This window comes from Amblyomma maculatum, chromosome 2 (assembly GCF_055883805.1).
Source record: "Amblyomma maculatum isolate TAMU_Amacu chromosome 2, ASM5588380v1, whole genome shotgun sequence".
In the NCBI taxonomy this organism is placed as follows: domain Eukaryota; kingdom Metazoa; phylum Arthropoda; class Arachnida; order Ixodida; family Ixodidae; genus Amblyomma; species Amblyomma maculatum.
The window spans coordinates 67,837,170-67,858,877 of record NC_139345.1 but is presented as its reverse complement, the minus strand read 5'-3'; the positions used below and the strand labels follow the sequence as shown (position 1 = coordinate 67,858,877).

Below are 21,708 nucleotides of genomic sequence, written 5' to 3'. Positions count from 1 at the left end.
TTGCCTCATGTTACCTTCAGCACAAACAGTGATTTGTAAGTTGTTTTTTTTTGTTTTCTTTTTTTTTTTTTTCATTCTGCTTGAGGCCGTTGTTTTGTTGGCATGGCAACGCCATGAAGTAGATTGCTTTGGCTTGCACTGCTTATACGCTTGCTTCTGTGAACAGAAGTTGTTAATGGTACGCACCATAATGACAACACAAATATTGACACAAAATGAAAATAGTAGTTCGTAATGTGTTATCCTGGCTCAGTGTTCAACTATGGTGGCTAGAAGGGGGCAGTGTGACGGGCGACGTATCCGCGCCTTGTGAGAGGGAGGCGCAATCCGCCATGAAATTTCCCGGCGCCGCAAGGGGCGCTGCAGCGCTCTGGTGTGCATGGGGAACCAGCCGCTGCAGCGCGATTGAGCGCAGCAGCGCGGGTGCGGGCGAGGTCTGGGACGCGTGGACCGCGAACGATTCGAAGCTGGTAGTCGCACATGTACCACAGTGATCCTTTTGAGATGCGAAGTGGGTGATATTGTGCTGATCCTGTGTTATGCAGTAGATAACGCTGTGCGCACTCGTGGCGCAAAAGCGCGAACATGTTTTGTACCTGGGCGCAGAAGCGGGTACAAAGCGGGCAAAGCCGAAACCCCCTTTTCAGACCACCTAAATATGTAGCTTAACGCGAACTGGGATTGCGAAATATCAAACGTGCTGACAAGGAGCTGACGACTTATTGTGTCTCGTTTGCGAACGCATGGCATACAGGACAACTTTTTCGGTGTAGAATACCCGAGACAAATCTTCACCAAGGACCTGCGAAGTTGCTCGTAACTATCATCTGCCCTAGTTTCTATAACCTTGCCCATCCACAGAAACAGAAGAATATTCAAGCCAAACTTAAATATTACGCTATGCCTTTTCTGATCAACAGCTGAAAATAATATTTTAATACGCTGGACATGTTTATATTTCAGGACATATGCTGGGAGCATTAATGTGATGCTGGCTCTCTTATTCAGCTGTGCCTCAGTTCAGGCCACAATAATGTGGGTGAAACAAGGGATAGCCAGCTTATCTTTTACATGGCAGAATATGTGTGACACAGAAGTTTAGCAGCACAATTTCTTGCCATAATTGTGATTCTGGCCTCAAAGTCACCCGAGCAGCAGCATGAATGCAATTAGGATCGCTGTGCACGCAACAATTTGGTAGGTGAGGCTTATTTTACAGCCAGGGACAAGTTTGAGGGATGCTGGCTCGTGGAATTCTTTGTGCGTGCGTGTGTGTGTGCGTGTGTGTGTGTGGTCGGGCAATTATAAAGAAAGAAATTTGTGGAGTCACGAGGGGACATGCACACTCCATTCAGAGAAAAAAAAAAATATCAGAAGACAAACTTGCGAGGCAACGAAAAAATAAATTTTTCCCACAAATCCGGCCGCCCCCAAACGTTTGTTCCTGGCTGTAGCATATAGAACTATGCTGGCCGGCGTTAGTAGGGGACGCATTCACATTTTTTGTTAAAAAAAGAAAACGTTTTATGCTTTCAGTGTGCATAATTTCGCGCAGTTTCTCAACAGTCTAACAAATTCCACCAAGTGGGATGCGCGATGTTTGTCATAAAGAGGTTACTGCGAAATGTTTCCTGTTTGTGGTGCTAACTATGGATTCATTTTTCTTCAAAACGGCTCTTCAAAATGACCGCCAGAAACATTCGAAGTTATAAACAAAGTGAATTCAAAGCAGAGCCATTCGTTGTTCGGTCGCTCTGACGTCTGCATTTGTATATTGTATTAATAAAATAAACGTCATTTATGCTCTTAATTGTAGACATTTTGTGCAAATGATTTCTTTACCTTAATTGTAATGAAATGTTTCCTTTGGTCTTGTGGATTTGTCCAGCAAAAGCAGTGATGGAAAATATATAGTGCATGATATGAGATGCGCCAGATCATCCATAAGTGCACCTATTATTTATGAGCTACAACTTCCAAGTAACGTGATTCCATAAATGGCATGTTGCTGGCGCATGCAGATCGACGAACAGACAGCGCTCTGTTCGTCGTCCTGTCTGTTTTACGTTTGTCTACTTCTTAGCGTGTCGTAGCGCACTGAGAACTAATTTGCTAGTACGTCCTTTTTTTTTTCTGTGGCCACTCATTATATTTTCCGCGGCTGCATCCAAACTCCAAAGCTCCCAGTCAGAGTTCCGAATTGTCCGTGTTCGTTGTCCATGTTCACTTGTGCTATCAAGCTTTTAGTGAAAACTAAGCTCGTACAGAGTTAATATTCTGATATGCGTTCAATTAAAGCTTGCTTTTCCTAAATTACGTCGCGAAACTCCATTTGCGCGCACTGATGGAGAAAACAATGCATCTTTTCACCTCAGATCTGCAAACATTTCGTCATGTTGGCATCGCACCAGAATAAAAATTCAAACGCGACACAAAATTCACGCGACACGCCTGCCTGGTGCCCTGTGCCGCCCCCTCCAACCGCCGCGACGGCTGCACACCTGCTGCAAGTAGCGCCATCTATAGCTTTCATCGCTCCGCTGTGCGCTTCGCCGGCTCCCGCCCGTCACACTGCCCCCTTCTAGACACCATAGTTCAACACAGGAGCAAAATAACTGGCTAAAGTCCTGGCGCGACTTGGCTAGTATTGGCTCCCGAATAAAACAAAAAACAAAAAAAAAAAAAACTTACGTTTGTGTTTTCGTATGGTCAACTAAAAGCGCCGCGACACACTGAGTAACGTCCCGTAATTTGCTGGCATTTATCGTACGAAAGAGTCCATACGCTATACTAAAAGTCTCTAATGACAGCCATATAAGCAAAGGTTCATAGGCATAAGAAGAAACTTGGTAACAAACCAACAGCCTTTTGCTCGACTTGGCAACTGCTGCATTAGAAAAGCCTTCCAGAAATTACAACACTTGCACAACACATTTTAGGAGTAAAAATATGTATGCAAGGCATGCAGGAAATGCTTTATATAAAATTCCATTGGAATCCATGCTCTGCAAAGGCACTATTTAGTCCCATAAGAATAATTTAAAATGCATGTATGCTTTTGGGTGTTACATGATATCACAAGCAGAGTTAATGGCTGAAAGATGGGCTCAGCTGCACAATACCCAAAAATACAAAAGCTAAGTTTTTCTTTGAATTAGGATTCGTTTGTGGTCGAACAACAATTGTTTCAGCAACTTTCATGACACAATGTGCTGAAATAGAAAAAACTATCATTGCTAAACATGCATGGAAAGTGACTGAAATAAAACAAAGTCTGCAAAGTAAAGCAATAAAAATTCGGTGGGGAGACTAATAAAATATAATGTAACAGATATCGCAGCAAGGTGTACTTTAATCTCTAGATCCCCCTTCATTCCACCTTACCATTCCCAAGGGTGTACAAAACTGCTTGCTTGATGTCCAAATACACAGTGACATCTAGCATAAGCTCAGAACCCAGCATGACCATGCATAATTAAATGAGAAAATAAACTCTTAGTCTCTGTTTTGCAGATATGCATGTTCATATGTGCTCAAATGCGCATTCACACTTCATTTACAGGGTACTTCACACTCTTACTTTGATACTTCAGCATGCTGATGCAGCCCAACAAAGTCTATAAAAGAACACATCAGCAAGGCATATATGCTTGCCTGATGAGAGCCGGTAAAGTGTTATATCTAGGGCTTCCTCATTCCATAATGCCTAATCACCATAGTTAGGTTACTTACCAGGTACAATAGAGAAAACAGATGCTACAAAGCATTATAGAATTCTGCAGTCGAACCTCGCTATAACGTCACGGATATAGCGAATTATCAGATAATACAAACTAAAATCACAGTTTGGTTGGTGTATGGTTTATTTCTCTGGAAGTTCTTTTCTATAACAAAACAAAAATTTCAAAATTTGATGCTAGATCGGTTATAACAAAGCAGTTTCTTGCACTAAAATGGCAAAAAATACGTAAAAGAGGCGGAAAAATTATCAAGAAACAATTTTTCAATCAATCTAATTGGCTGCCGCAGAAGTGAGTTTAAATCGTCGGCGGGTTTGCGTGCCGTATCATCTAGTGGTGGCGACAAAAACTAGCACAAACGGCCTATGGCCTTCGAGATGGCCTTCGAGGAGACCATGAACTGCCATGGTCGGACTCTAGCGTCGCCACCGCACCCACTGCTAGAGTCCTACCGTGCAACGGCTGACAGGCATGTGACTGGCATGTCATCACCATTACCTCGTCATGGCGTGAGCCCCTGCCATGCCTCTGCCACTGCAACCGACCCGTGCGTGCGCTACACTTTTCACAAGTTTGTTGGCTCTGTCGTGCAAACTGTGCACGGAGGCACATCCCTTCTTAGTATTCGTTTTTGCTCTCCAACACTGAACAAAAGGCGAGATTTCATGTTTACACCAAGCTTTTAATAAAATTGTGCATTTTTACACCTTTGTGTTGTCCATATTAGTGCACATTTTGTTTTTGTTTTTTATTAGCAAACTTATTTACTTTAATTTGGGGGCGCACTTTTATAACGAATATCAGATATAACGAACAAATTTTCGTGCCACATACTACTTCGTTATAACGAGGTTCTACTACTAAGCTAGTTGTTGGAAGGCATTTTAGGTGCTACTGTATTAGTTTCGGAGCTGGTGCTGAAATATGAACTGCAGGTCAATATAAGCTTGTCATCTGTGAAATTGTCATTAACTAGAATGAACATAATAGAAAAACTATCAGTGTTGCATCTGTTTCTTCCTTCATGTTTGTAGTAAAAATATGAGGTCATTCAACAATGAACATACCCACGCATATTTGAAGTTTACCAGCACCAGTTAAGTTAGGCTCACACAGATAGCAAGCTCAATACAAAAATAACATTACCAGCCTGTACGTCACCTAACTAGTATACTGGAAGTTCACTTACACTCATTAGCAAAAACACTAGCATTCATATTTTCCCCTGTAACTATAGGCACACTTGATAAACATTTAAAGCATCTGAACATATAAGATAAAGCATAGTTTCTGCTAACTAGGCAACTAAAATTACCAAAAGCAGTACCAACAAGCAAAAGCTTGAACAAATTATTCATGTGTGAGAAGTTTTCGTTCACAATACAGCAAACCTATAAGGTGAACTAGCATTTTTGAAAACAGATGTATGTTTTTCAATGGTTACTCCAATCTAGAAGCCTCAAGCTCAAGCAGTTAAAGTCGCTGCTTTAAATCGTTACAACGCATTACAGTATCTTAACAGTACTTATCAAATAATATTTAAAAATATTTGTACAAGCTAACAAATCCTCCGATTAAGGCTGAAAGTGGCGAGGAAGTGTGCACCCACAAAGTACAGATGCACAATACTTAATGCACACAAACCAGCAAAGGCTCTCGGTAGAGGTTTTCAGGAAAGGCAAAAAAAAAAAAAAAATAAAAAAATAAAAAAAATAATAAAAATGAAAATTTTCACTCGTGAAAACTATAGTAATTGGTAAACATAAACAAAAAAATTAAGAGCATAGTGCATCTTATGAGCAGCACGCCAACTGCATAACTATAAAATAAAGTACAGGCTTTGCTACTGCTTATGTGGTCTCAACTACATTTGCTTATGCTGAGCAGTCTGGGTCATATTCACATATTTCTAACTTAGCGATATCAAGAATCAGAAGGTTTAATTCCTGCCAATAAGTAGGGGGGGTTGGCCATTTTTAACATCAGGGGAAGTGGGAGGGAGTGACTGTGTGCGCCCTAAATTTTAAGTTTCATACACAGTCCAAGCAGTCTTTTTGTGGCAATGACTTTGCAGTCTACCCCAGCACCCTGGCAGCCGCTTTGGGAGCCTCAAGGGAAGAACACTGCTTTTGCCACTGCAAAGCCTTCTAGAATGCTGTAACAGAAAATAAGTCAACTACTTTGGCTTGATTTGGTTTGCATCGACTGCTTATCCAATGATGAAGATGGCCTTAGTGCAGCTTTGATGGAAATTTTGGCGACTGCGATGCGGCTGCGGATTCTGCTAGGTTTTTTTGCAAGAACTATTTTTACAAGCAGAAAATCTTTCGGGAGACTTATCCATACAATCAGAAATTGTAGTTAAAATTCGGAAGGCTCCTGAGTGAATCGAGAGGGTTGGCAGGTATGCTTTTGGCTCTGTGCCTGTTACGAAGTTAAATCTCGTTACAAGAGACACTGTTACAAAAGACACTCTGTTATAAGAGACACCTGAAAATGGTTTGGTTGGTTTTCCTATGCCTGCCATGTTAACAACATTGCATACAAGAGATATGGTTACAAGAGACACTCTGTTACTAAGAGCAACTTTTTCAGGTCCCTAGAGTAAATTTTTCACTATTTAGAAGAGACACAATCCACGTGTGCTCATGCAATGCAGCTGAAGCGTACCAACTTATAAATGATGCACTTCAGACTCCCTTAGCTAAATTCTGTTCCATATCAGCATCCGTTCAATTATAATATGTCAGGAACTGAGAAAGAGTGCTTCCCCATTATTGGGAAGTCAAAACGACCCCATTGTTTCAGCCACTGGCATCGCATTACTGTCACCTTCGAAGCAAATCAAAATGCATGAATGACATCCAGCATATTGAACTCCTCGCTGTTAAAATTTTATCACAAGATGAAAGCTCGAAATCCCGATGCCTTTCTCTTTGTGGACAATGCTTCTTGCAGCACCAAAGTTCTCGTGCTCATAGCCACCAAAGTTATTTTTTCCCTCCAAACTTCACACCCTACTTTCAACTAATAGACAAAAGCATTATGCACTCTGTCAAGTTGCTGTACAAAACAAGATTGGTAGAACGCCTGTTGCTCGACGGGCAGCAAGATTGTACAATAGTAATTGATGCGAAGTTTGCTGTTCAGGTGATGTTAGGTGTCTGGAATGGCCCGAGAAGTCGAGCTGTGAAAGCAGTTTCATACAAGCAAACTTTAAATATGATGACATGATGTAAGAGGGCTCATATATGGATACTTTGGAAAGCTTCCCTGAAGACGAAGCTTGGGCGAACATTCACGAGACTGCTGAGGTACCAGAATCTACTGAAGAATTCATATCTGAAGATGCAGATCTTGTGTGCTTCCGAAGAGCTTACAGACTGTGCAATTCTCGCGCAAGTAAATGGCACATGTGCCATAGAGGTTGACTACGAGGACATTTCAGAAGAAAAGTCAACATCTGAGGGTGACGAGCATGTAAGAGTGCTTCAAAGGTATTAGAGCAACAGGAAAGCTTGCAAAGTGAAGTGCTTTACTACCAGAATTTGGGAAGGAATACACTCTGCACTCACAAAAATACATACTAGTATGAATAACTTCTTTAAGCTTTCCTGATGCTGATGTGCAATAAACTGATCAACACAGTGCTTTTAGAATTTTTGGTTACAAGAGAACTTGCTTACAAAAGACATCTTTTTCGGGTCCCTTGAGTGTCTCTTGTAACGAGGTTTTACTTACTAGGTCGTGGCACAATGTTGTATGCAGCATGAAAACTTTACAGTTCCTGTGCTAACCTTGTTCCATAATTAAGAAGGCTCACACTCGGACTGAGAAATTAATTTATCATGCTGCTGCACACTCAGGAACACTTTCCAATGGCAATTTTATTTTTTTACATCTTAAAGTTCAATGTTTCCTATGCAAACAGCAACTGCTGCTATGTGCTGGACATGAGAATAAAACTTTTCTTCTTGTACACAGAACGTTCAGAATGCACAGATTTAACACATGAAACAATACTGGAGCTCAACACGTTTGTTAGGCCATCTTGCTAACCCGACGTAATGAGTATTCTTAATCCCCTCAAGCATCTTGAAGCTGGGAACACAGAGAAATCTAAAGAATTAAGTACCCAGAGGTCCTTTAACTGAGGCAAGTTTGAAAACGAGACAAAAAAGTTTTTCAGGAATTTCAACTTCACGTGAGCAGCAAGCAGCAAATTTTGACAGTAGCAAAAGATTGCCGTTATTTCACAAAGCCATTTGTAGAGGCGGTCAGCAAGTGCAAGTGAAGAGCCTTTATAGAGTACCATAGTGTTGTCTGCCTTGCCTTGTGATTGCAAACACCACGAGCAACTCTAGGCAGACTGGTTATGCACATACAAGTAAAGAACCGGTCAGTGGATTTCTTCATAAAATCCTCTGCAAGATGTTAAGTTTAGAGAACAGATACTTATTATTATTCCAAATTGGGTGCACTACTTTGCACCCAAATTATTCAAATAGTCAAACTACTTTGAAGATTTAAATTCAAAACTGCTCAGCTCCGGAACTAAAAGCACGAAAAGCATCATATGAAACAGGAACTTTACTGACGCTAATTCTCAACAGCATTTGGAATGAGTAAAAACTCTGAATGTCCAGTGACAGCACGCACTTAATCGAGGAATGGGCTTGAATGTAACACCACTACGGCAACTGCAAGTGATGTAGCCATAGGCCCACAAATGTATACCCACAACTCTCACACATTTGTTGCAAATGAGAATAGAGGCATTCTATACGACATATCCAGTCTCAAAAAAGCTCTAAACATGGGCTGCTTCATGTAATGCAGCTCTCCCAATTTGACACTGCCAGTTGTTTTAAGTACACAATCCACTGTGAAGCAAAGCAGGCTTTGCACACACAAGAGGACCTACATGAATAAGTCAAGATATGAAGCCTTCCTTGATACGATATAGTTTACAAGTACTTCAGTTTAAACTTAGGCAATGACTTTTGCTGCAGCTTTTGTAGTGGGTACTTGTGCGAATACTTTGAGAAAAATAAAAACTTAGAGTTCAAGTTGTTCATAAATATGCAATAAATTAAGTTTGTCACAACCACTAATGTATAAATCAGAGTACTGCACGTTAAAACAGTAAAATAAACAGTAAAATTTAATCTGCCACTCGCGTGTGCGGAGAAAGAAAAAGAAAGGCCATAGCTCAAAACTTTGTCAGTCGCAACACATCGTTCTCAGGCAGCAGAACATACCTATATACAAATAAATAAAAAATAACACAACAGCACGCTATTTGGTCTAAAAATATACTTATCTGAAGCCTTCAATTCCTAAAGGCTGTTTCCAGAAACCACGCTATGTGTTATATCATTGTACATGAAACACAGCTCAAGGGTAGCATTTCAACTTCCTTACTACTTTGGAAGTAATTCTGCAGAAAGAATAAACTTGAGGTTCATCACAGACTATTACAGTTCGACCTTAGCGTCATGATTTACATCATACCAGCTAAAATTTCGACTATTACAGTTAGACCTTACTGTCATGATTTATATCATACCAGCTAAAATTTCGCAGTGACAAACAAAAGCAACAGACTAATCTGATCACATATTTTCCCTGCCAACACCATTTTTGCCATCATACAGTCCTGTACATCACAGTGTTCCGAATTTCAGTTACCCATTACTATTAAAAAGTGGCTACAGAAGAGCAAGGGAAATACAGCAAGTAAAAGCCACAAATCACAAGGTATTTTGTTTGTTCCTTTTCGCACACACCAATGTTGGAAAAGTAATAGAGCTGCACAGAATGAACATAAAACTAGGGAAAAAAAGTTACGCCATAAAATTCTTCTCAATGCCTTTCTTAGATAATATAAAAACATCTTTTCTCACAAACTAAATAGTTTATATACATTAAACAATAAGCAAAAGCCAGCAGCATGTAAAAAACAAGTCGGACTGTGCATTGATCTAAAAATCTCAAACGCCTTAAAGTATGTACTACCAAGTTGATGAACTCGGAACAATTCAGAATGCTTTGAAATAGGGGAAACCAACCAGAAAGTGGAGCAGCAATGCAGCGAGCTATATACACAATGCAAAAACATGCATATAATAATTCTGGACAGTATCCTACGCCCTTGTAGTGCAAAAAAAAAAAAAAAAGAGCACATTCATGGATTTCTGCACCAAACCCATGGCCTCCCTGGTCACTTGTATTGCTACTATGACCTACTTTTCCGCAGCCCTCCCTAAAGAAGCAGCACTTTGCTAGAGTGCAATCTCACTTCAGCCCTTTCTCAATAATAGCCAACCCCCCCCCCATCACCTATCAGAAAAAAAAACAACATTAGCTGGCAATATTACTCGTGTAACACCTTCCTGCTCATGGAAGATATAACCACTTCTGAGAGAGGCATGCAATAGCACATGCCCTGGTACAAGAATTCTCACAACAGCTCTTGCTGCTAACAGATGTAGACATGCTTTCGATAAAACCTTGCACTCTAGCAAACTTTCCACTAGCTACGCAACCGAACAAAATTATTCACTTGAAGACCAGCTGAAAAACAACTGATAATACTGACAAACTTCCTCACGGGAGACAAGGTAAAAAAAGCACAAACAAGAAGGAACAGCAAGAGTTAAAAAAATTGCCTACTGTTTTCCAACCACCATTTGAGTGACTTATCGGTGGTGTACTAGACTGAAGCAGTGCAGAGAGTAGGGCTAGGAAGCCCTGCGGTCACTGTGCCCACGCGGCGCAGCAAAGAAGTGAGGGTCACTGTTGCACCTGTATGCCAGGCACTGGGGTGCCACAGCCAACAGCAGATTCACGACCCAGAAGGCAAGCCACGAGGACAGCTCGGGGGGAACTCGCATCACGTATGGTGTGCGAGGATGAAAAGAGGCACCGATGTGCGTCACTTGGCCCTGCATTTCAAAGAATTAAATATACAGTCAGCGACAAAAGTTTATGGGGTGCACATGCTTGGGAACGCATTCAGTGCAGTACTGCCTCATGACTCAGCTGTTAGGAGGTATCGAGAGCAGAAAATAAAGCATGCATGGCCACTCAGATTTGTAGGCATTCCTGGTGACTGGCCGGCACGATGGTCCTGAACCAAATTTTGAACCAACTCTACTGCAAACTACCCGCTCTGCAACACATAGTGTAGAACACCCATGAGCAACTGTACCTACAAACAAAGTAACGCCTGGCCACAGCGTTTAGATTCAAAAAGCAACACTTTCGCAAAAGCCAAGCAAGACAAATGTTCCAGAAAGGAGACTGAGCACCATTGGCAGCTATCTAAATTGTCAATTTAATAGCTTCCTGTGCATCTTTTGAGCACTTGCCGCAAGAGAGACCAGTATATTGAAATGCAAGCCTGCAGCAGGTGGCCACAGAAACCCGGAGTATATCCAAACATTTTTCAACATAAGAAAAAATTAGTTGTGGTTTGGCTCTGGTTAACCCTAGTTGAATAGGAAAAAAAATTTTTTGGTGCCTGAATTTATCCCAACAACTAGCAACCTGACAGGAGAACAACCAGCTCTGATAATGTATGTAAGTGACAGCTGACCAAATAGCCCACCTTCGAAGCTTTTTAAGGCATCTGAATAGCAAGCCAATATAATGAGCTGTTATGTTTCAACTTGACAAACATTTACATTTACATAGTCTAAACACAACTAATCATCTTTTTGAAAGTTCTAAATGAGATCCTGCATTAAAACAAGATTTAGCAGAAATTCTACTAAAAGTGAAAATCTCCATACAGGTTCATCCCTAGGTCAAGACTAGTTTACTACCAAGGGGTCCCATTGTGTCGGCTTGTCATCACAGCCCCTTTCTTCTTTTCCACAACACAATAAGAGTGTGCTCACAGTCAATAATGTTTTTAAATCCATTTGTAATGTCATGTTCGTAGCCGACAGCATAGACAGCAGCATGAAAATCAGAATAAGTTTCAGAATCAGCATAAAGAAATAAGAGAGCGCATTTTTTTTAAACAACTTTCTTAGAAAGTAGGAGCATCATGTTAAAAATAAGTTCAATGAGCGTGTGACAACCCCACCTGCAGTGCAGCACCAGCAATCAGAAGGCTGAGGTCAGGCATCCATTGGCAGCCAGGCACAAGCAGGGCATACGCACTGGCAATTTGTACGGGAAAGTGGTGGAAAAGGTACACCAGCATCTGCCAGGATGCAGTCAACAAGCAGACGGTGTTAGATTTTGCGCTGCGTTTCCACAGCACTAAAAAAACACTAATTATGCAAGCCAGCAGCCCATAAAATACATTGACATCACAAAAGAGACACTGTCCAAAAAGGGAAAATTTCAGGCGTTTGACTTCAACAGAGAACAAGAATTGAAGAATGCATATTGCATCTTTTTTTTAAACAGCGCCAAATATACGGGGCTATATCAAGCACTGTAAGTGAAGACTTGACAAAAAATGCTTGGGAGAAATAATTCACGGACGATAAATGAGATTCATGTCTTATATACGCAAGAATGTTTGATTTCTACAAAATGTTACATCATTACCTATGCAGAGAGATGACTTGGGCATCGATGGCAACTTGCGATTCAATTACTAGAGCTTTTATACCAGTGCGGCAGTTCTTTAGTGACAGACATAGTGTGTGCAAACAGTTACAACCGCTGCGGGCTGAGTGACAGCCCGTCGGTGCACTTCCAGAAAATCATTGCCCTGCCATGTCACCTGCCAACCACTATGCTCGTTATTTCTGACAAGGGGTACGAACTCTCCCACACGCATGCTTGTGTTGCGAGGCAGTATGCTAGTGGTTTTTTGAGGCTGTGAGGCTTCAAACAGTCGGCGCCACTATGCCAATAATGGAAAATACCCTGACGTGGGGTACTAACGTTCTTGTCTTAAATAGAAAGAAAGGAAAAAAAGAGCATTAATCCTGTCATGTGTTAGCTATGACTAGCTTATCCGCACAACCTTCCTGAACCTACACCCTGCTAAGCAGTGATAGGAACTGCAGCACTGTGTACTTTAAAATGCAAATCCACAGAAGTGCACCTAGTAGGGAAAAAAGAGACATGTCTTACAAGATCAAGCCATCGCATCAAAGGCCATAATGTCTGCACTAAGGCTATACAAAGGATGTAGCTTTCAACGTAAGCGAAATTTCTTATTCACAAAGGCACAAGTGCCGCTAACCTTGGCCAATGGGACACACAACAAGACACAAATCGCGGCCTGAATTTTGGGAAATGTCTCCCAACAAAGGTCTCCCAAAACGAGTCTTGAAGCAATGAAACAATCGTGTAGCTTGTGCTTAACAAGCATATGATGGAGTGGAAGAAAGGTACCATAGCCAGTATAGTAGTGGTCACAAACCTGCATCTTTGAAAAAGGTGCCGGGTCTTTGTGTTGAAGGTATGGCTCCACAGAAGTGACATAACGATTGATCCAGCCAATGTTTGTACCTAATACAGCCTGTTGATGAAACAGAGGCAAACGTTATATGCAATAACAAGAGAGAAAAGTTGACCCGCTTGGTTAAAATATACAGTAGAACCTTGCTAATATGTTCCCGTTTCATATGTTTCCCCATTTCACACACTCAAAATCACTGGCAGTAAAACATCTCCCATAGAGTTACGCTCTTTTTCTCTCGGTTAATATGTTTCCTGATAACACACTTTCCTGGTTGCTAAGTTCGAAATTTAGACGAAATGTGGTCATATGACTCATTTTGCGATCAACCAGACATGGGTTAACAAGCGCTCGCATCATAAAAAAACTGAGTATTCAGCGGTGCTCATCACCTGCCACAGTTGCTTTCCTGCAGTGCTTAGGTGCAAAGGGGAGAAGCATCAAAGAAAGCTAACGAGCCAACATATGCCCGTCCCCGCGGAAACATGACTTCATGAGGAACAAAGCGGTGGCTTCTTTGTGGTGCCTTGGGGGCTTAGGAGAGAACAGTTTGATACAGTTTGATAACTAAAACTATTGAGCGGGCCGGGTCAGGGGGATGCAATATAAACAAAGATGTGACTGTAAGCCGTCATTTCCACATGTCACTGGTGTACGCGGGTGAAGCATCGTGAAACAACCAAGGGAGCAATCCCGGATTGTCACTACCTCCTACGAACCAGATTTGTTACTAAATCTCTTCCACGCTTATGGCACTGCAAAAACGAGCTGAATTATGCGAGAGCGAAAAAAAAAATTGCTGTGCTTATTGGATGTCTAGAAAAGCAATATACATTTTTGTGCAGTGAAAGTCTCAATTCTAAATGCCTTTGTACCTCATTCAGCAGTTAATTTGTTTTCAAAATCAGGACGTTCAGATCATACGTTTTCCCAGATAATAAGTTTTTCCGCGCATTTTTTTTTTTTTTTTAATGTATCAACGAGGGTTTACTGTAGTATACTTTCAGACACACTGAAATGATCAGAAAATCTGTCCATCTTACCAGAAGTTTATCTTGACAGAAGAGCCCATAAGAAAGAACGAGCACTAATATTTCCAAACATATGTTACATCAATAAACAAAACAGCTTTCAGAACAGAACTTCAAATTGAGAATGCATTGTATTATGCATGAAATGGATTGAAAACGGCAGAAAACCAGCTCACATTATCACAACTTAAAAGTGGGATCTGCCTAGCTTTCTTTCCTCGCCAATTCTTTCCTTTTTTTTCTTTCTCATATACCACAGCAGCTACTATATGCATTTTTTGTTGTTTTTTCTGACTTCTGCTTCCCATTACGCTCAGAATGCTTTGACAGTGCCCAACAGGGTACCCATCTGCCTCTCATCTTGCTCCTTCCTCAGCAATTTTACCAACACTACGAGCAGGCACTCCACACGCTTTTCTGCGTACCATTTTTGTGCATGTTGTGGTTTCAAAAACAGTCCCAAGTCAACCAGCGGTTGCATTATGCACATATGCCCCTTTTAGTGCATGAGGCTGCAAAAGGCATATGTGACACGAGCAAACTGCCGAGATTCAATGTTAGATCTTCGCCAGTGCTGACGTGATGGTGCATAGTGAGAAAGCATGTGCCCGAGAAAGCAAAGTATACGTGAAACAGTATGTCTTAACATTTTTTTTTACACAGATTCATATATTAAACCAACCAGCAATCCCACATCGCTCACCTAATTCAAGAGTTTATCTTAAACGAGTTAGTCTTAACAGGAGTCTACTGTACCAGTAAAATAAAAGTGAATGGCACTGAAAGCCCTCACACAATTCTTGACAAAGAGAGCAGAAATGAATGTTAAAACATGTTCTTACCACGCCTCTAAATATAGTTATAAAACTTGCAGTAAAGATGCACAGTAGCAAAGCAACGTCTTGTTTGCGCTTTAACAGGGGCTCCCTTGCACCAGCCATCTGCAAAAACAGTAACAGCCGAAGCAAGACATGTGAAAGTAATCTCAGATGCTGTCATTTCACAACTCAGACAGACAAATAAAATTCTTTATATGAAAATATTGTTAGGTCACGTATGTACAGATATGCTGCCACTTAAATCTATCCCACTCATTTCACAACTCAGACAGACAAATAAAATTCTTAATATGAAAATATTGTTAGGTCACGTATGTACAGATGTGTTGCCACTTAAATCTATCCCACTCTGGCTAATCTCTCTGCAATGCTGCACTTGATTAGAGAAAGAACATATGAGTTCACAACCTGTAAACTTGTTTGATTTATCACATGCTATTAAAAACCTTGAGTGAAGCTTGACAAATAGAACAAAACAGATCTCGTGAAGTAACCATGCAAGTTAGAACACAAACAGCGCACGGTAGTGCACATTCGCCAATACTGTCAAACAGTGGTGATGACAGTCAGATAAGCTGATGTTGTGATGACAAGGGAAGGGAAATGAGGGACGCACATGCGGTGAAAGGCAAAGGGCATCGAAACAGAGAAGAGCGCAGGGGACCTGTTCTTCCCCTGCTTTCTATATAAACAAGCATGCATCACGGAAATAGGTCCCACGAGATCTAGGATAAACACGCATAGTCACCATCATTCATGAACAAATGACACACCACCAAAGCACATGACTACACGACTCTCCCCATGAAGTAAGGCACAAAATGAAAACAGCAGAAAATGACAGCAATAAAATGAAACTCACTGGGAAAAAAAACACAAAACCCAGCAATAAAAACTACTACTGCCAAGTTAATGTGGTTAGTTTAAACATATATTATGAGTCAGTATCTTGGTTTGCACTCCGGTTCTGGTTTCAGGTTGCATATATACATTAGCAAACAGTCGCGATCTACCACATTATGTGAAAAGCCACCTGACAGATATAAAGCCATGCTCTAATCAAGCCGTACAAATGTGTCTGCATAGTCTAGGAATAAAGTGATACCTGCTGTCACACGGGCACTTCGGATCGCGATCGGTAACAATCGTGATTGAAGTTTCAAGCGCAGTCGAGATGGGGACCATGCTAGACGCACCCACTCGGCTCCCATCGACAAGCTAGATCGTTACACAAGAGATGGCACTGCATGCACGATGAACAACGTGATTTGTTTTCAAGTTCAGTTAATACTTTGTTCCCCTTATTCTGACCACAGCTTCCGTGGATCAGTAGCAGTTGTGCCATCCATTGCGCACACAGGCAGAGCAGCAGGCGACAAGCACACGCGAAAAGCAGAAACTGGCAAGTGTGGTCGAGCCCGCACGTTTGTTTACCACTGCAAACCATGCACGTGGTGTCAAGCGTTTAAACATAGCTTTGTAGTTCAAATCACGTAAAGTACAAAAAAAGGCTGTCTATTTCTAAATTGGATGTTTTATAATAAATCTTTTGAAATAGAATACTTCTAGCGCAACACATAAGGGGGCCAGACAGCCTGTCTGGTCCCCCTTATGTGTTGCACTAGAGGTATTCCATTTTGAAAGCATGAACCAACTAGCCTGGAAACAAACGTTGCTAAATCTTTTTTTAGTTGGTATATTTGATCAATTTCTACGAGTAATGACAGCTCGACCGCGGTCTAGGTGGTCAGCAGGATCGTGGGCGACTGCGGCTGAGTTAGCCGTGTAGCAATGCTGCATCAGCATCGAGCTCGATTTCGATCTACTTGATCACGATCCGAACTGCGTACGACTGACCATGCTGGCAGCTGTTGCTAACAGCTCCAGATTGATAGACAGTCATCAGAAAAAGTGAAAGGGGGCTCCCCCGCTAGGTTTGATCCCTAAATCAAAAGTGCTAAGTTGGCAACGGTTTGGCAACAATGCCTCTATTAAATGAAGTGTGAACGCAACGCAGAGATCTGTACTATAAATGCAGAGTATGCAAGCATATATGCAACCATTTTCATCTTACCACCCAGATAAAGTAAGACACCACTGTTAATTACAAGTCATAGTATTACCTTAAAGGTATGCAGGTATTATAATTTCTGAATATGAACTAAATATGGAGAAAAATGTTCAAATATCTGTTCAGTACAAAAAAAAATTTCAAAAGACTATAAAAAGCCAAACCTGATAGGAAAACTCTGATAACAATGTGCTAATGAATTTGGGGACTAGAGATTAAGCGAGTAGTAATTTGAACGCAGTACATGAACAAGAATCCACAAAAGGAGCAGCAGATGAGAGTCATTAACGCTATCGCATCATTCTGTTAAACGCAGAGCCTAAGTGACTGCTCAATTCTCTTCTTTTTAAATATCATTTGCCTAGTCAGGGATATCTCTGCTCTGCCTCGGCTAAGAAGTCCTGTGTGAAATTCTACAACTGAGCTTTCCTGCACTAAAACGTGATGGCACAGCTTGTGCTAGAAGAGCTGTGAAAGCCACAGGATGAGTGCCATAGGTGCGACATGCAACTCATCCAGAAGGATAAAACAAAAACAAGTAAAAAAGGCTGTGCAATTTTAAAGTGTGTGGTCGGACAGCTTGTTCTTATCACGTGTGATATGTGAGAAAGCCAATACTAGTGGAATTCCTATGAGGTCTAAGCTCAGCAGTGCCTGCTTTCCTGGCACTTTAAAGTGTATTTTGCCCATATCGAGTCTACAGAAGGCAGCAGCGCTTTCAATTGGTGGCAAATACTGAAATTTTAAATATCCAGCAGTGATCAAAATATAAATTTCCCAAACGAGATACGAACCAAATACTAAACATGTTCAATTTGGTTTCAAAATTACAGATATTTGCATACCCCTATAGTAATTTCATCAGACTGTTATCGCTGTCTATGTGCTTTGTACTAAGCATGATGCATTTGTGCCTGAAAACTCTCTTTGAACCACCACTGCATGCAACACTTATTCAGGCACTCTACTCTAGACAACACGAATTGAGCTTTGATAAAAAATAATAAAAAAATGACAGTGCAAATTAAAGATAGCATTAGCTATTAGAGCTAACACCTGCTGCAACCAGAGGAGACTCTTAGCATAAAATGTGTGAGGGTTGAAGCCCATAAACATGTTACACGAGGTATCAAACACTGAAGATCATGTCGCAACTGCCACCTACAATGTACGAGAATCTGGCTATGCTTTTGCGGCTAGTAAAATTATGGCAGCATGCGCCTATACTGTTCAAGCTTGTCTATTGTGGAAACTTTACCTCAAAACTGCATTGCAGAAGTTAACAAGGGATTGACAACTGAACAATGGGTGATGTAAATGCAGCTACCACGGCACCTTTATTTCCTTGAATCCGGTTTTACGATAGCTGTCTCCTAAGCATGAATACCGTTTGTATTCTATCATTCACATATGTATCCAAAGTCGCTGGTTCCTCATCTGCATTGACACTGCTGTGATAGCAGACACCATTTTAACTTCGTATTTTAATTCTGATCAGAAATATGCTCGTATTTGCTGACCAAAACTGTCGGTGCTTGCTGGAACTAACAAGGCAGCTGCATCAAATGGAGGCCACATGGCTCCTTTGACATCCATGGAACTATTCTGAGCTTACCGCAACTCCAGTAGCTGCTCATCTCCAGGATATTTTTAGTAACCAAGTGCAATAGCGCATGCACTGGAGCAACCAAGGATGCAATGCCTGACGCGGGGTGGCCTTAAGCACGAAGGTGCACGTTGTGTGCGCCCAAAGTTGTCCATGCAGTCAATAGCTGCGCAATGTTGCAACAGAAGTTAAGGAGTCCGAGGTCCCACAGATAGGTCCTGCACTCCACAAATAAGGTGGCTTTGCGCGTAGGTCTACTCCTCTCATTACCAATGGCATTTTTGCATATAGACGACACAGCTGCAACAAGTGTGACAGCCCTTAAGTGCACTCTTTTTTTTCACGTAATGGCCTTGCTGTCAGAAAAAAATCTTACTTTGAAAATGTCAGTTGTGTCGTCAAACCTTTTTTGACTGCCAGAGGTATCCGAAATGTTCACTTTGAAATTGTTCTAAGAAAATTGCTATTTGCTTCGAGTTAGGAAAACCACTATTTGCAGAGGCCTGCTAAACATCAAACTCGAAGCTACAATTCACTCTTTAAGCCTTCATACATTTCATAAGCACTTCAATGCAATGAACCCCTGTGTATACACACCGTTGGGACCACCCGCTGATGTCTCAGTTGATATAGGAAACAGGGAGCAGCTACAGCCACCAGAAGGTAGAAAATTGCCCCCGGCGTTATGCCATGTTTTCCTGGTAGCAAGAAAATAGCCGCAAGTAAAGCCAAAAGGCAATGAACAAAAAAATCAAGAAAAAGCAAAAAAGGTCTTGGTCTTAGTCTGAAAACAAAGTAAAAAGCACAGGTATCAAGATTTTTAATCAATTTGTCTGTTCATAGCAGGTTCTAAACATTTTTGGCCTAGAAATCACCATAAAGAATTGCTCAACAGGCACTAATTATTTGCAAGCCTTTTCCTGCAACAAGCATTCTATTTCGCAGACTCCAAAATACAGAGCATGGAACAATAAGCACTAGCATGGCACCAATCAGAGCACGCATATTGTATTTTCCGGTGTATAAGTCGCACCTTTGAATAAGTCCCAGCCCCCTCGAAACGAAACTTTTTCCGAAGAAAAACACAGATAAGTCGCATCAGTCTATAAGGCGCACCTGTTAACTCGGTAGAAAACTTATTGTAGACCACGCTGTGAGAAAGTGGGACGAAAATACATGCTTGCAGCGAATGCCACATATGCACATATCTTGATACTTAGTGCAACACAGGTGCATGGAGCGACCAAAGTCTGAACAGTACTCTTCAAAAACTTTTTATTTTCTATAAATGCAGATGGTAAATGCAGTTACAGATGGCGTTTAGGCAAAACCATCTGAGAAAAAAAGAGGAGGAGAAGGAGAAGGAACCAGAGCACCGAGGGAAAACATCCAATGCCAACTAGCCAATTGCCTGGCCCCTGGGCCTTCATGGTTCACTTCACTGCCCGAAGCACACTGGCGGCTTTGCGCCAGTCTCTGATAATTTTTTCACTAACCGCAAACTGCCTTCCTGAATTCCCTGTACCCATGCTCGACAAATCCAGCTGCACGCAGCTTGAACTTCGCGTTGTAACTTTTTCACCTCACAGGCGACGCCACGGTTAGCGACAAATAAGACACAACATGACAGATGTGAAGCATGCATGGTGGTGGCGGTGAAAAGCTGTTATTGGTATGAAGGCCAAAAATAAAGAATATTACATGGCAGCGTTGCGGGCAGCCTTCTGGCTGCCGGTTGTGGATCAATGCAATAAAGATGCCTTGGCAGACAGAAATTACGTGAACTGAAGCGCGGCTCAAAACAATCAAACTTCTAACTGGTAGGCTACCATTTTTAAATGAGCAACACATTTTCCTCCTTCAGAATTAAATTGTCCATAAAAACGCATGAGCTGCATTTCGTTTCTGCAAGACAATTTGATGTTACTTTTGAGTTCTTTTTAAATGCAGTTACTGTGCATGACAGAAGATGGCACGCAGTTGTGGCACACATTTTTTTTTCAGCTCTGGCGCATGCCTGCCCTGCCCACCCTATATTTTGCCATGAAAAAATTGTAAGTTGTTGGATTTAATGCACCAAAGTGCATTAAATCACTCGTAGACGTCACTCGTAGCAAGGGTTACGAGTGACGTCGTAGTTAGGGGCTCCAGGTTAATTTACACCACCAGGGTCTCTTAACAGGCGCTGACATCATAGAGCGCACAGACACCTTCCCAAGCATGGTAGCCCCCACAGCCCGGATTTTTTCCATACTTAAGTCACACCGGTGGATAAGACGCACTGACAAAAAACACCGCGACTTATACATCGGAAAATACGGTATATATAAAGGTCAACGGGGAGACAAACTACACAGCACAATCAAATGGTGATTGTGGAAAAGGTAGAAAATGTGCAGTACTGAATTGCAGCTATCTATATACACACACTCTAAAATGAAAGCTTCCACTCAACGATTCCGTAAGTACACACTATTATTATTACACTGGTGCAGTGCAGTTCATGCTCTTCCAGTTCCTCTAAACAAAGGAGGATGAAAAACGGTATATGTGCTCGGAACATTCTAATTCACTAAAACATCAATACATTTCTTATACAGCTCTACTAATGGCATGCTGATGCAATTTGGCCTTTCCTTAAACATGGCTACATATTCGAAAGCTTCTTGTACCATTGGTCTGGACCAAGAAACCTCAGTAACATAACTGCACCCAGACCATTCATGCCAAAGAAACTAACCTGTTGCAACTCCGAGAAGAAGCACCACTGCACTGTTGACGTTTGAGCCGCACCAAAAGAGGGCTACGCCGTACAGGTTGCCACTGTGCAGACACAAACAGCCATACGTTCAGTGCACCGAGGAAGCGGAATGCTGCTAAATCAATATGGTGCTCACAAAAATGGTTATGCATCCCGTTATAAAACAAACTTGGCCTAAAACAAAATTCGCAACTGTTTACTCAATATAGTATACCCCCTGCAGGTAT

At 41.5% G+C, this 21,708-nt stretch overlaps 1 protein-coding gene across 1 annotated transcript in view; it reads right to left on the bottom strand.

The window, feature by feature from the left end:
• Nucleotides 1–40: 40 nt before the first annotated feature.
• Nucleotides 41–21,708, bottom strand: part of LOC146198895 (transmembrane 6 superfamily member 1-like) — a 29,845-nt gene continuing 8,177 nt past the window's right edge. Inside the window, exons 4-9 of the mRNA XM_084594368.1 lie at nt 21,461–21,543; nt 19,318–19,418; nt 15,047–15,145; nt 13,135–13,233; nt 11,836–11,955; nt 41–10,687 (exon numbers count right to left, since the gene is read on the bottom strand). Coding sequence (XP_084450494.1) covers nt 10,484–10,687; nt 11,836–11,955; nt 13,135–13,233; nt 15,047–15,145; nt 19,318–19,418; nt 21,461–21,543 — 706 coding nt within the window. The 3' untranslated portion in view covers nt 41–10,483. The remainder of the gene's footprint in view (nt 10,688–11,835; nt 11,956–13,134; nt 13,234–15,046; nt 15,146–19,317; nt 19,419–21,460; nt 21,544–21,708) is intronic.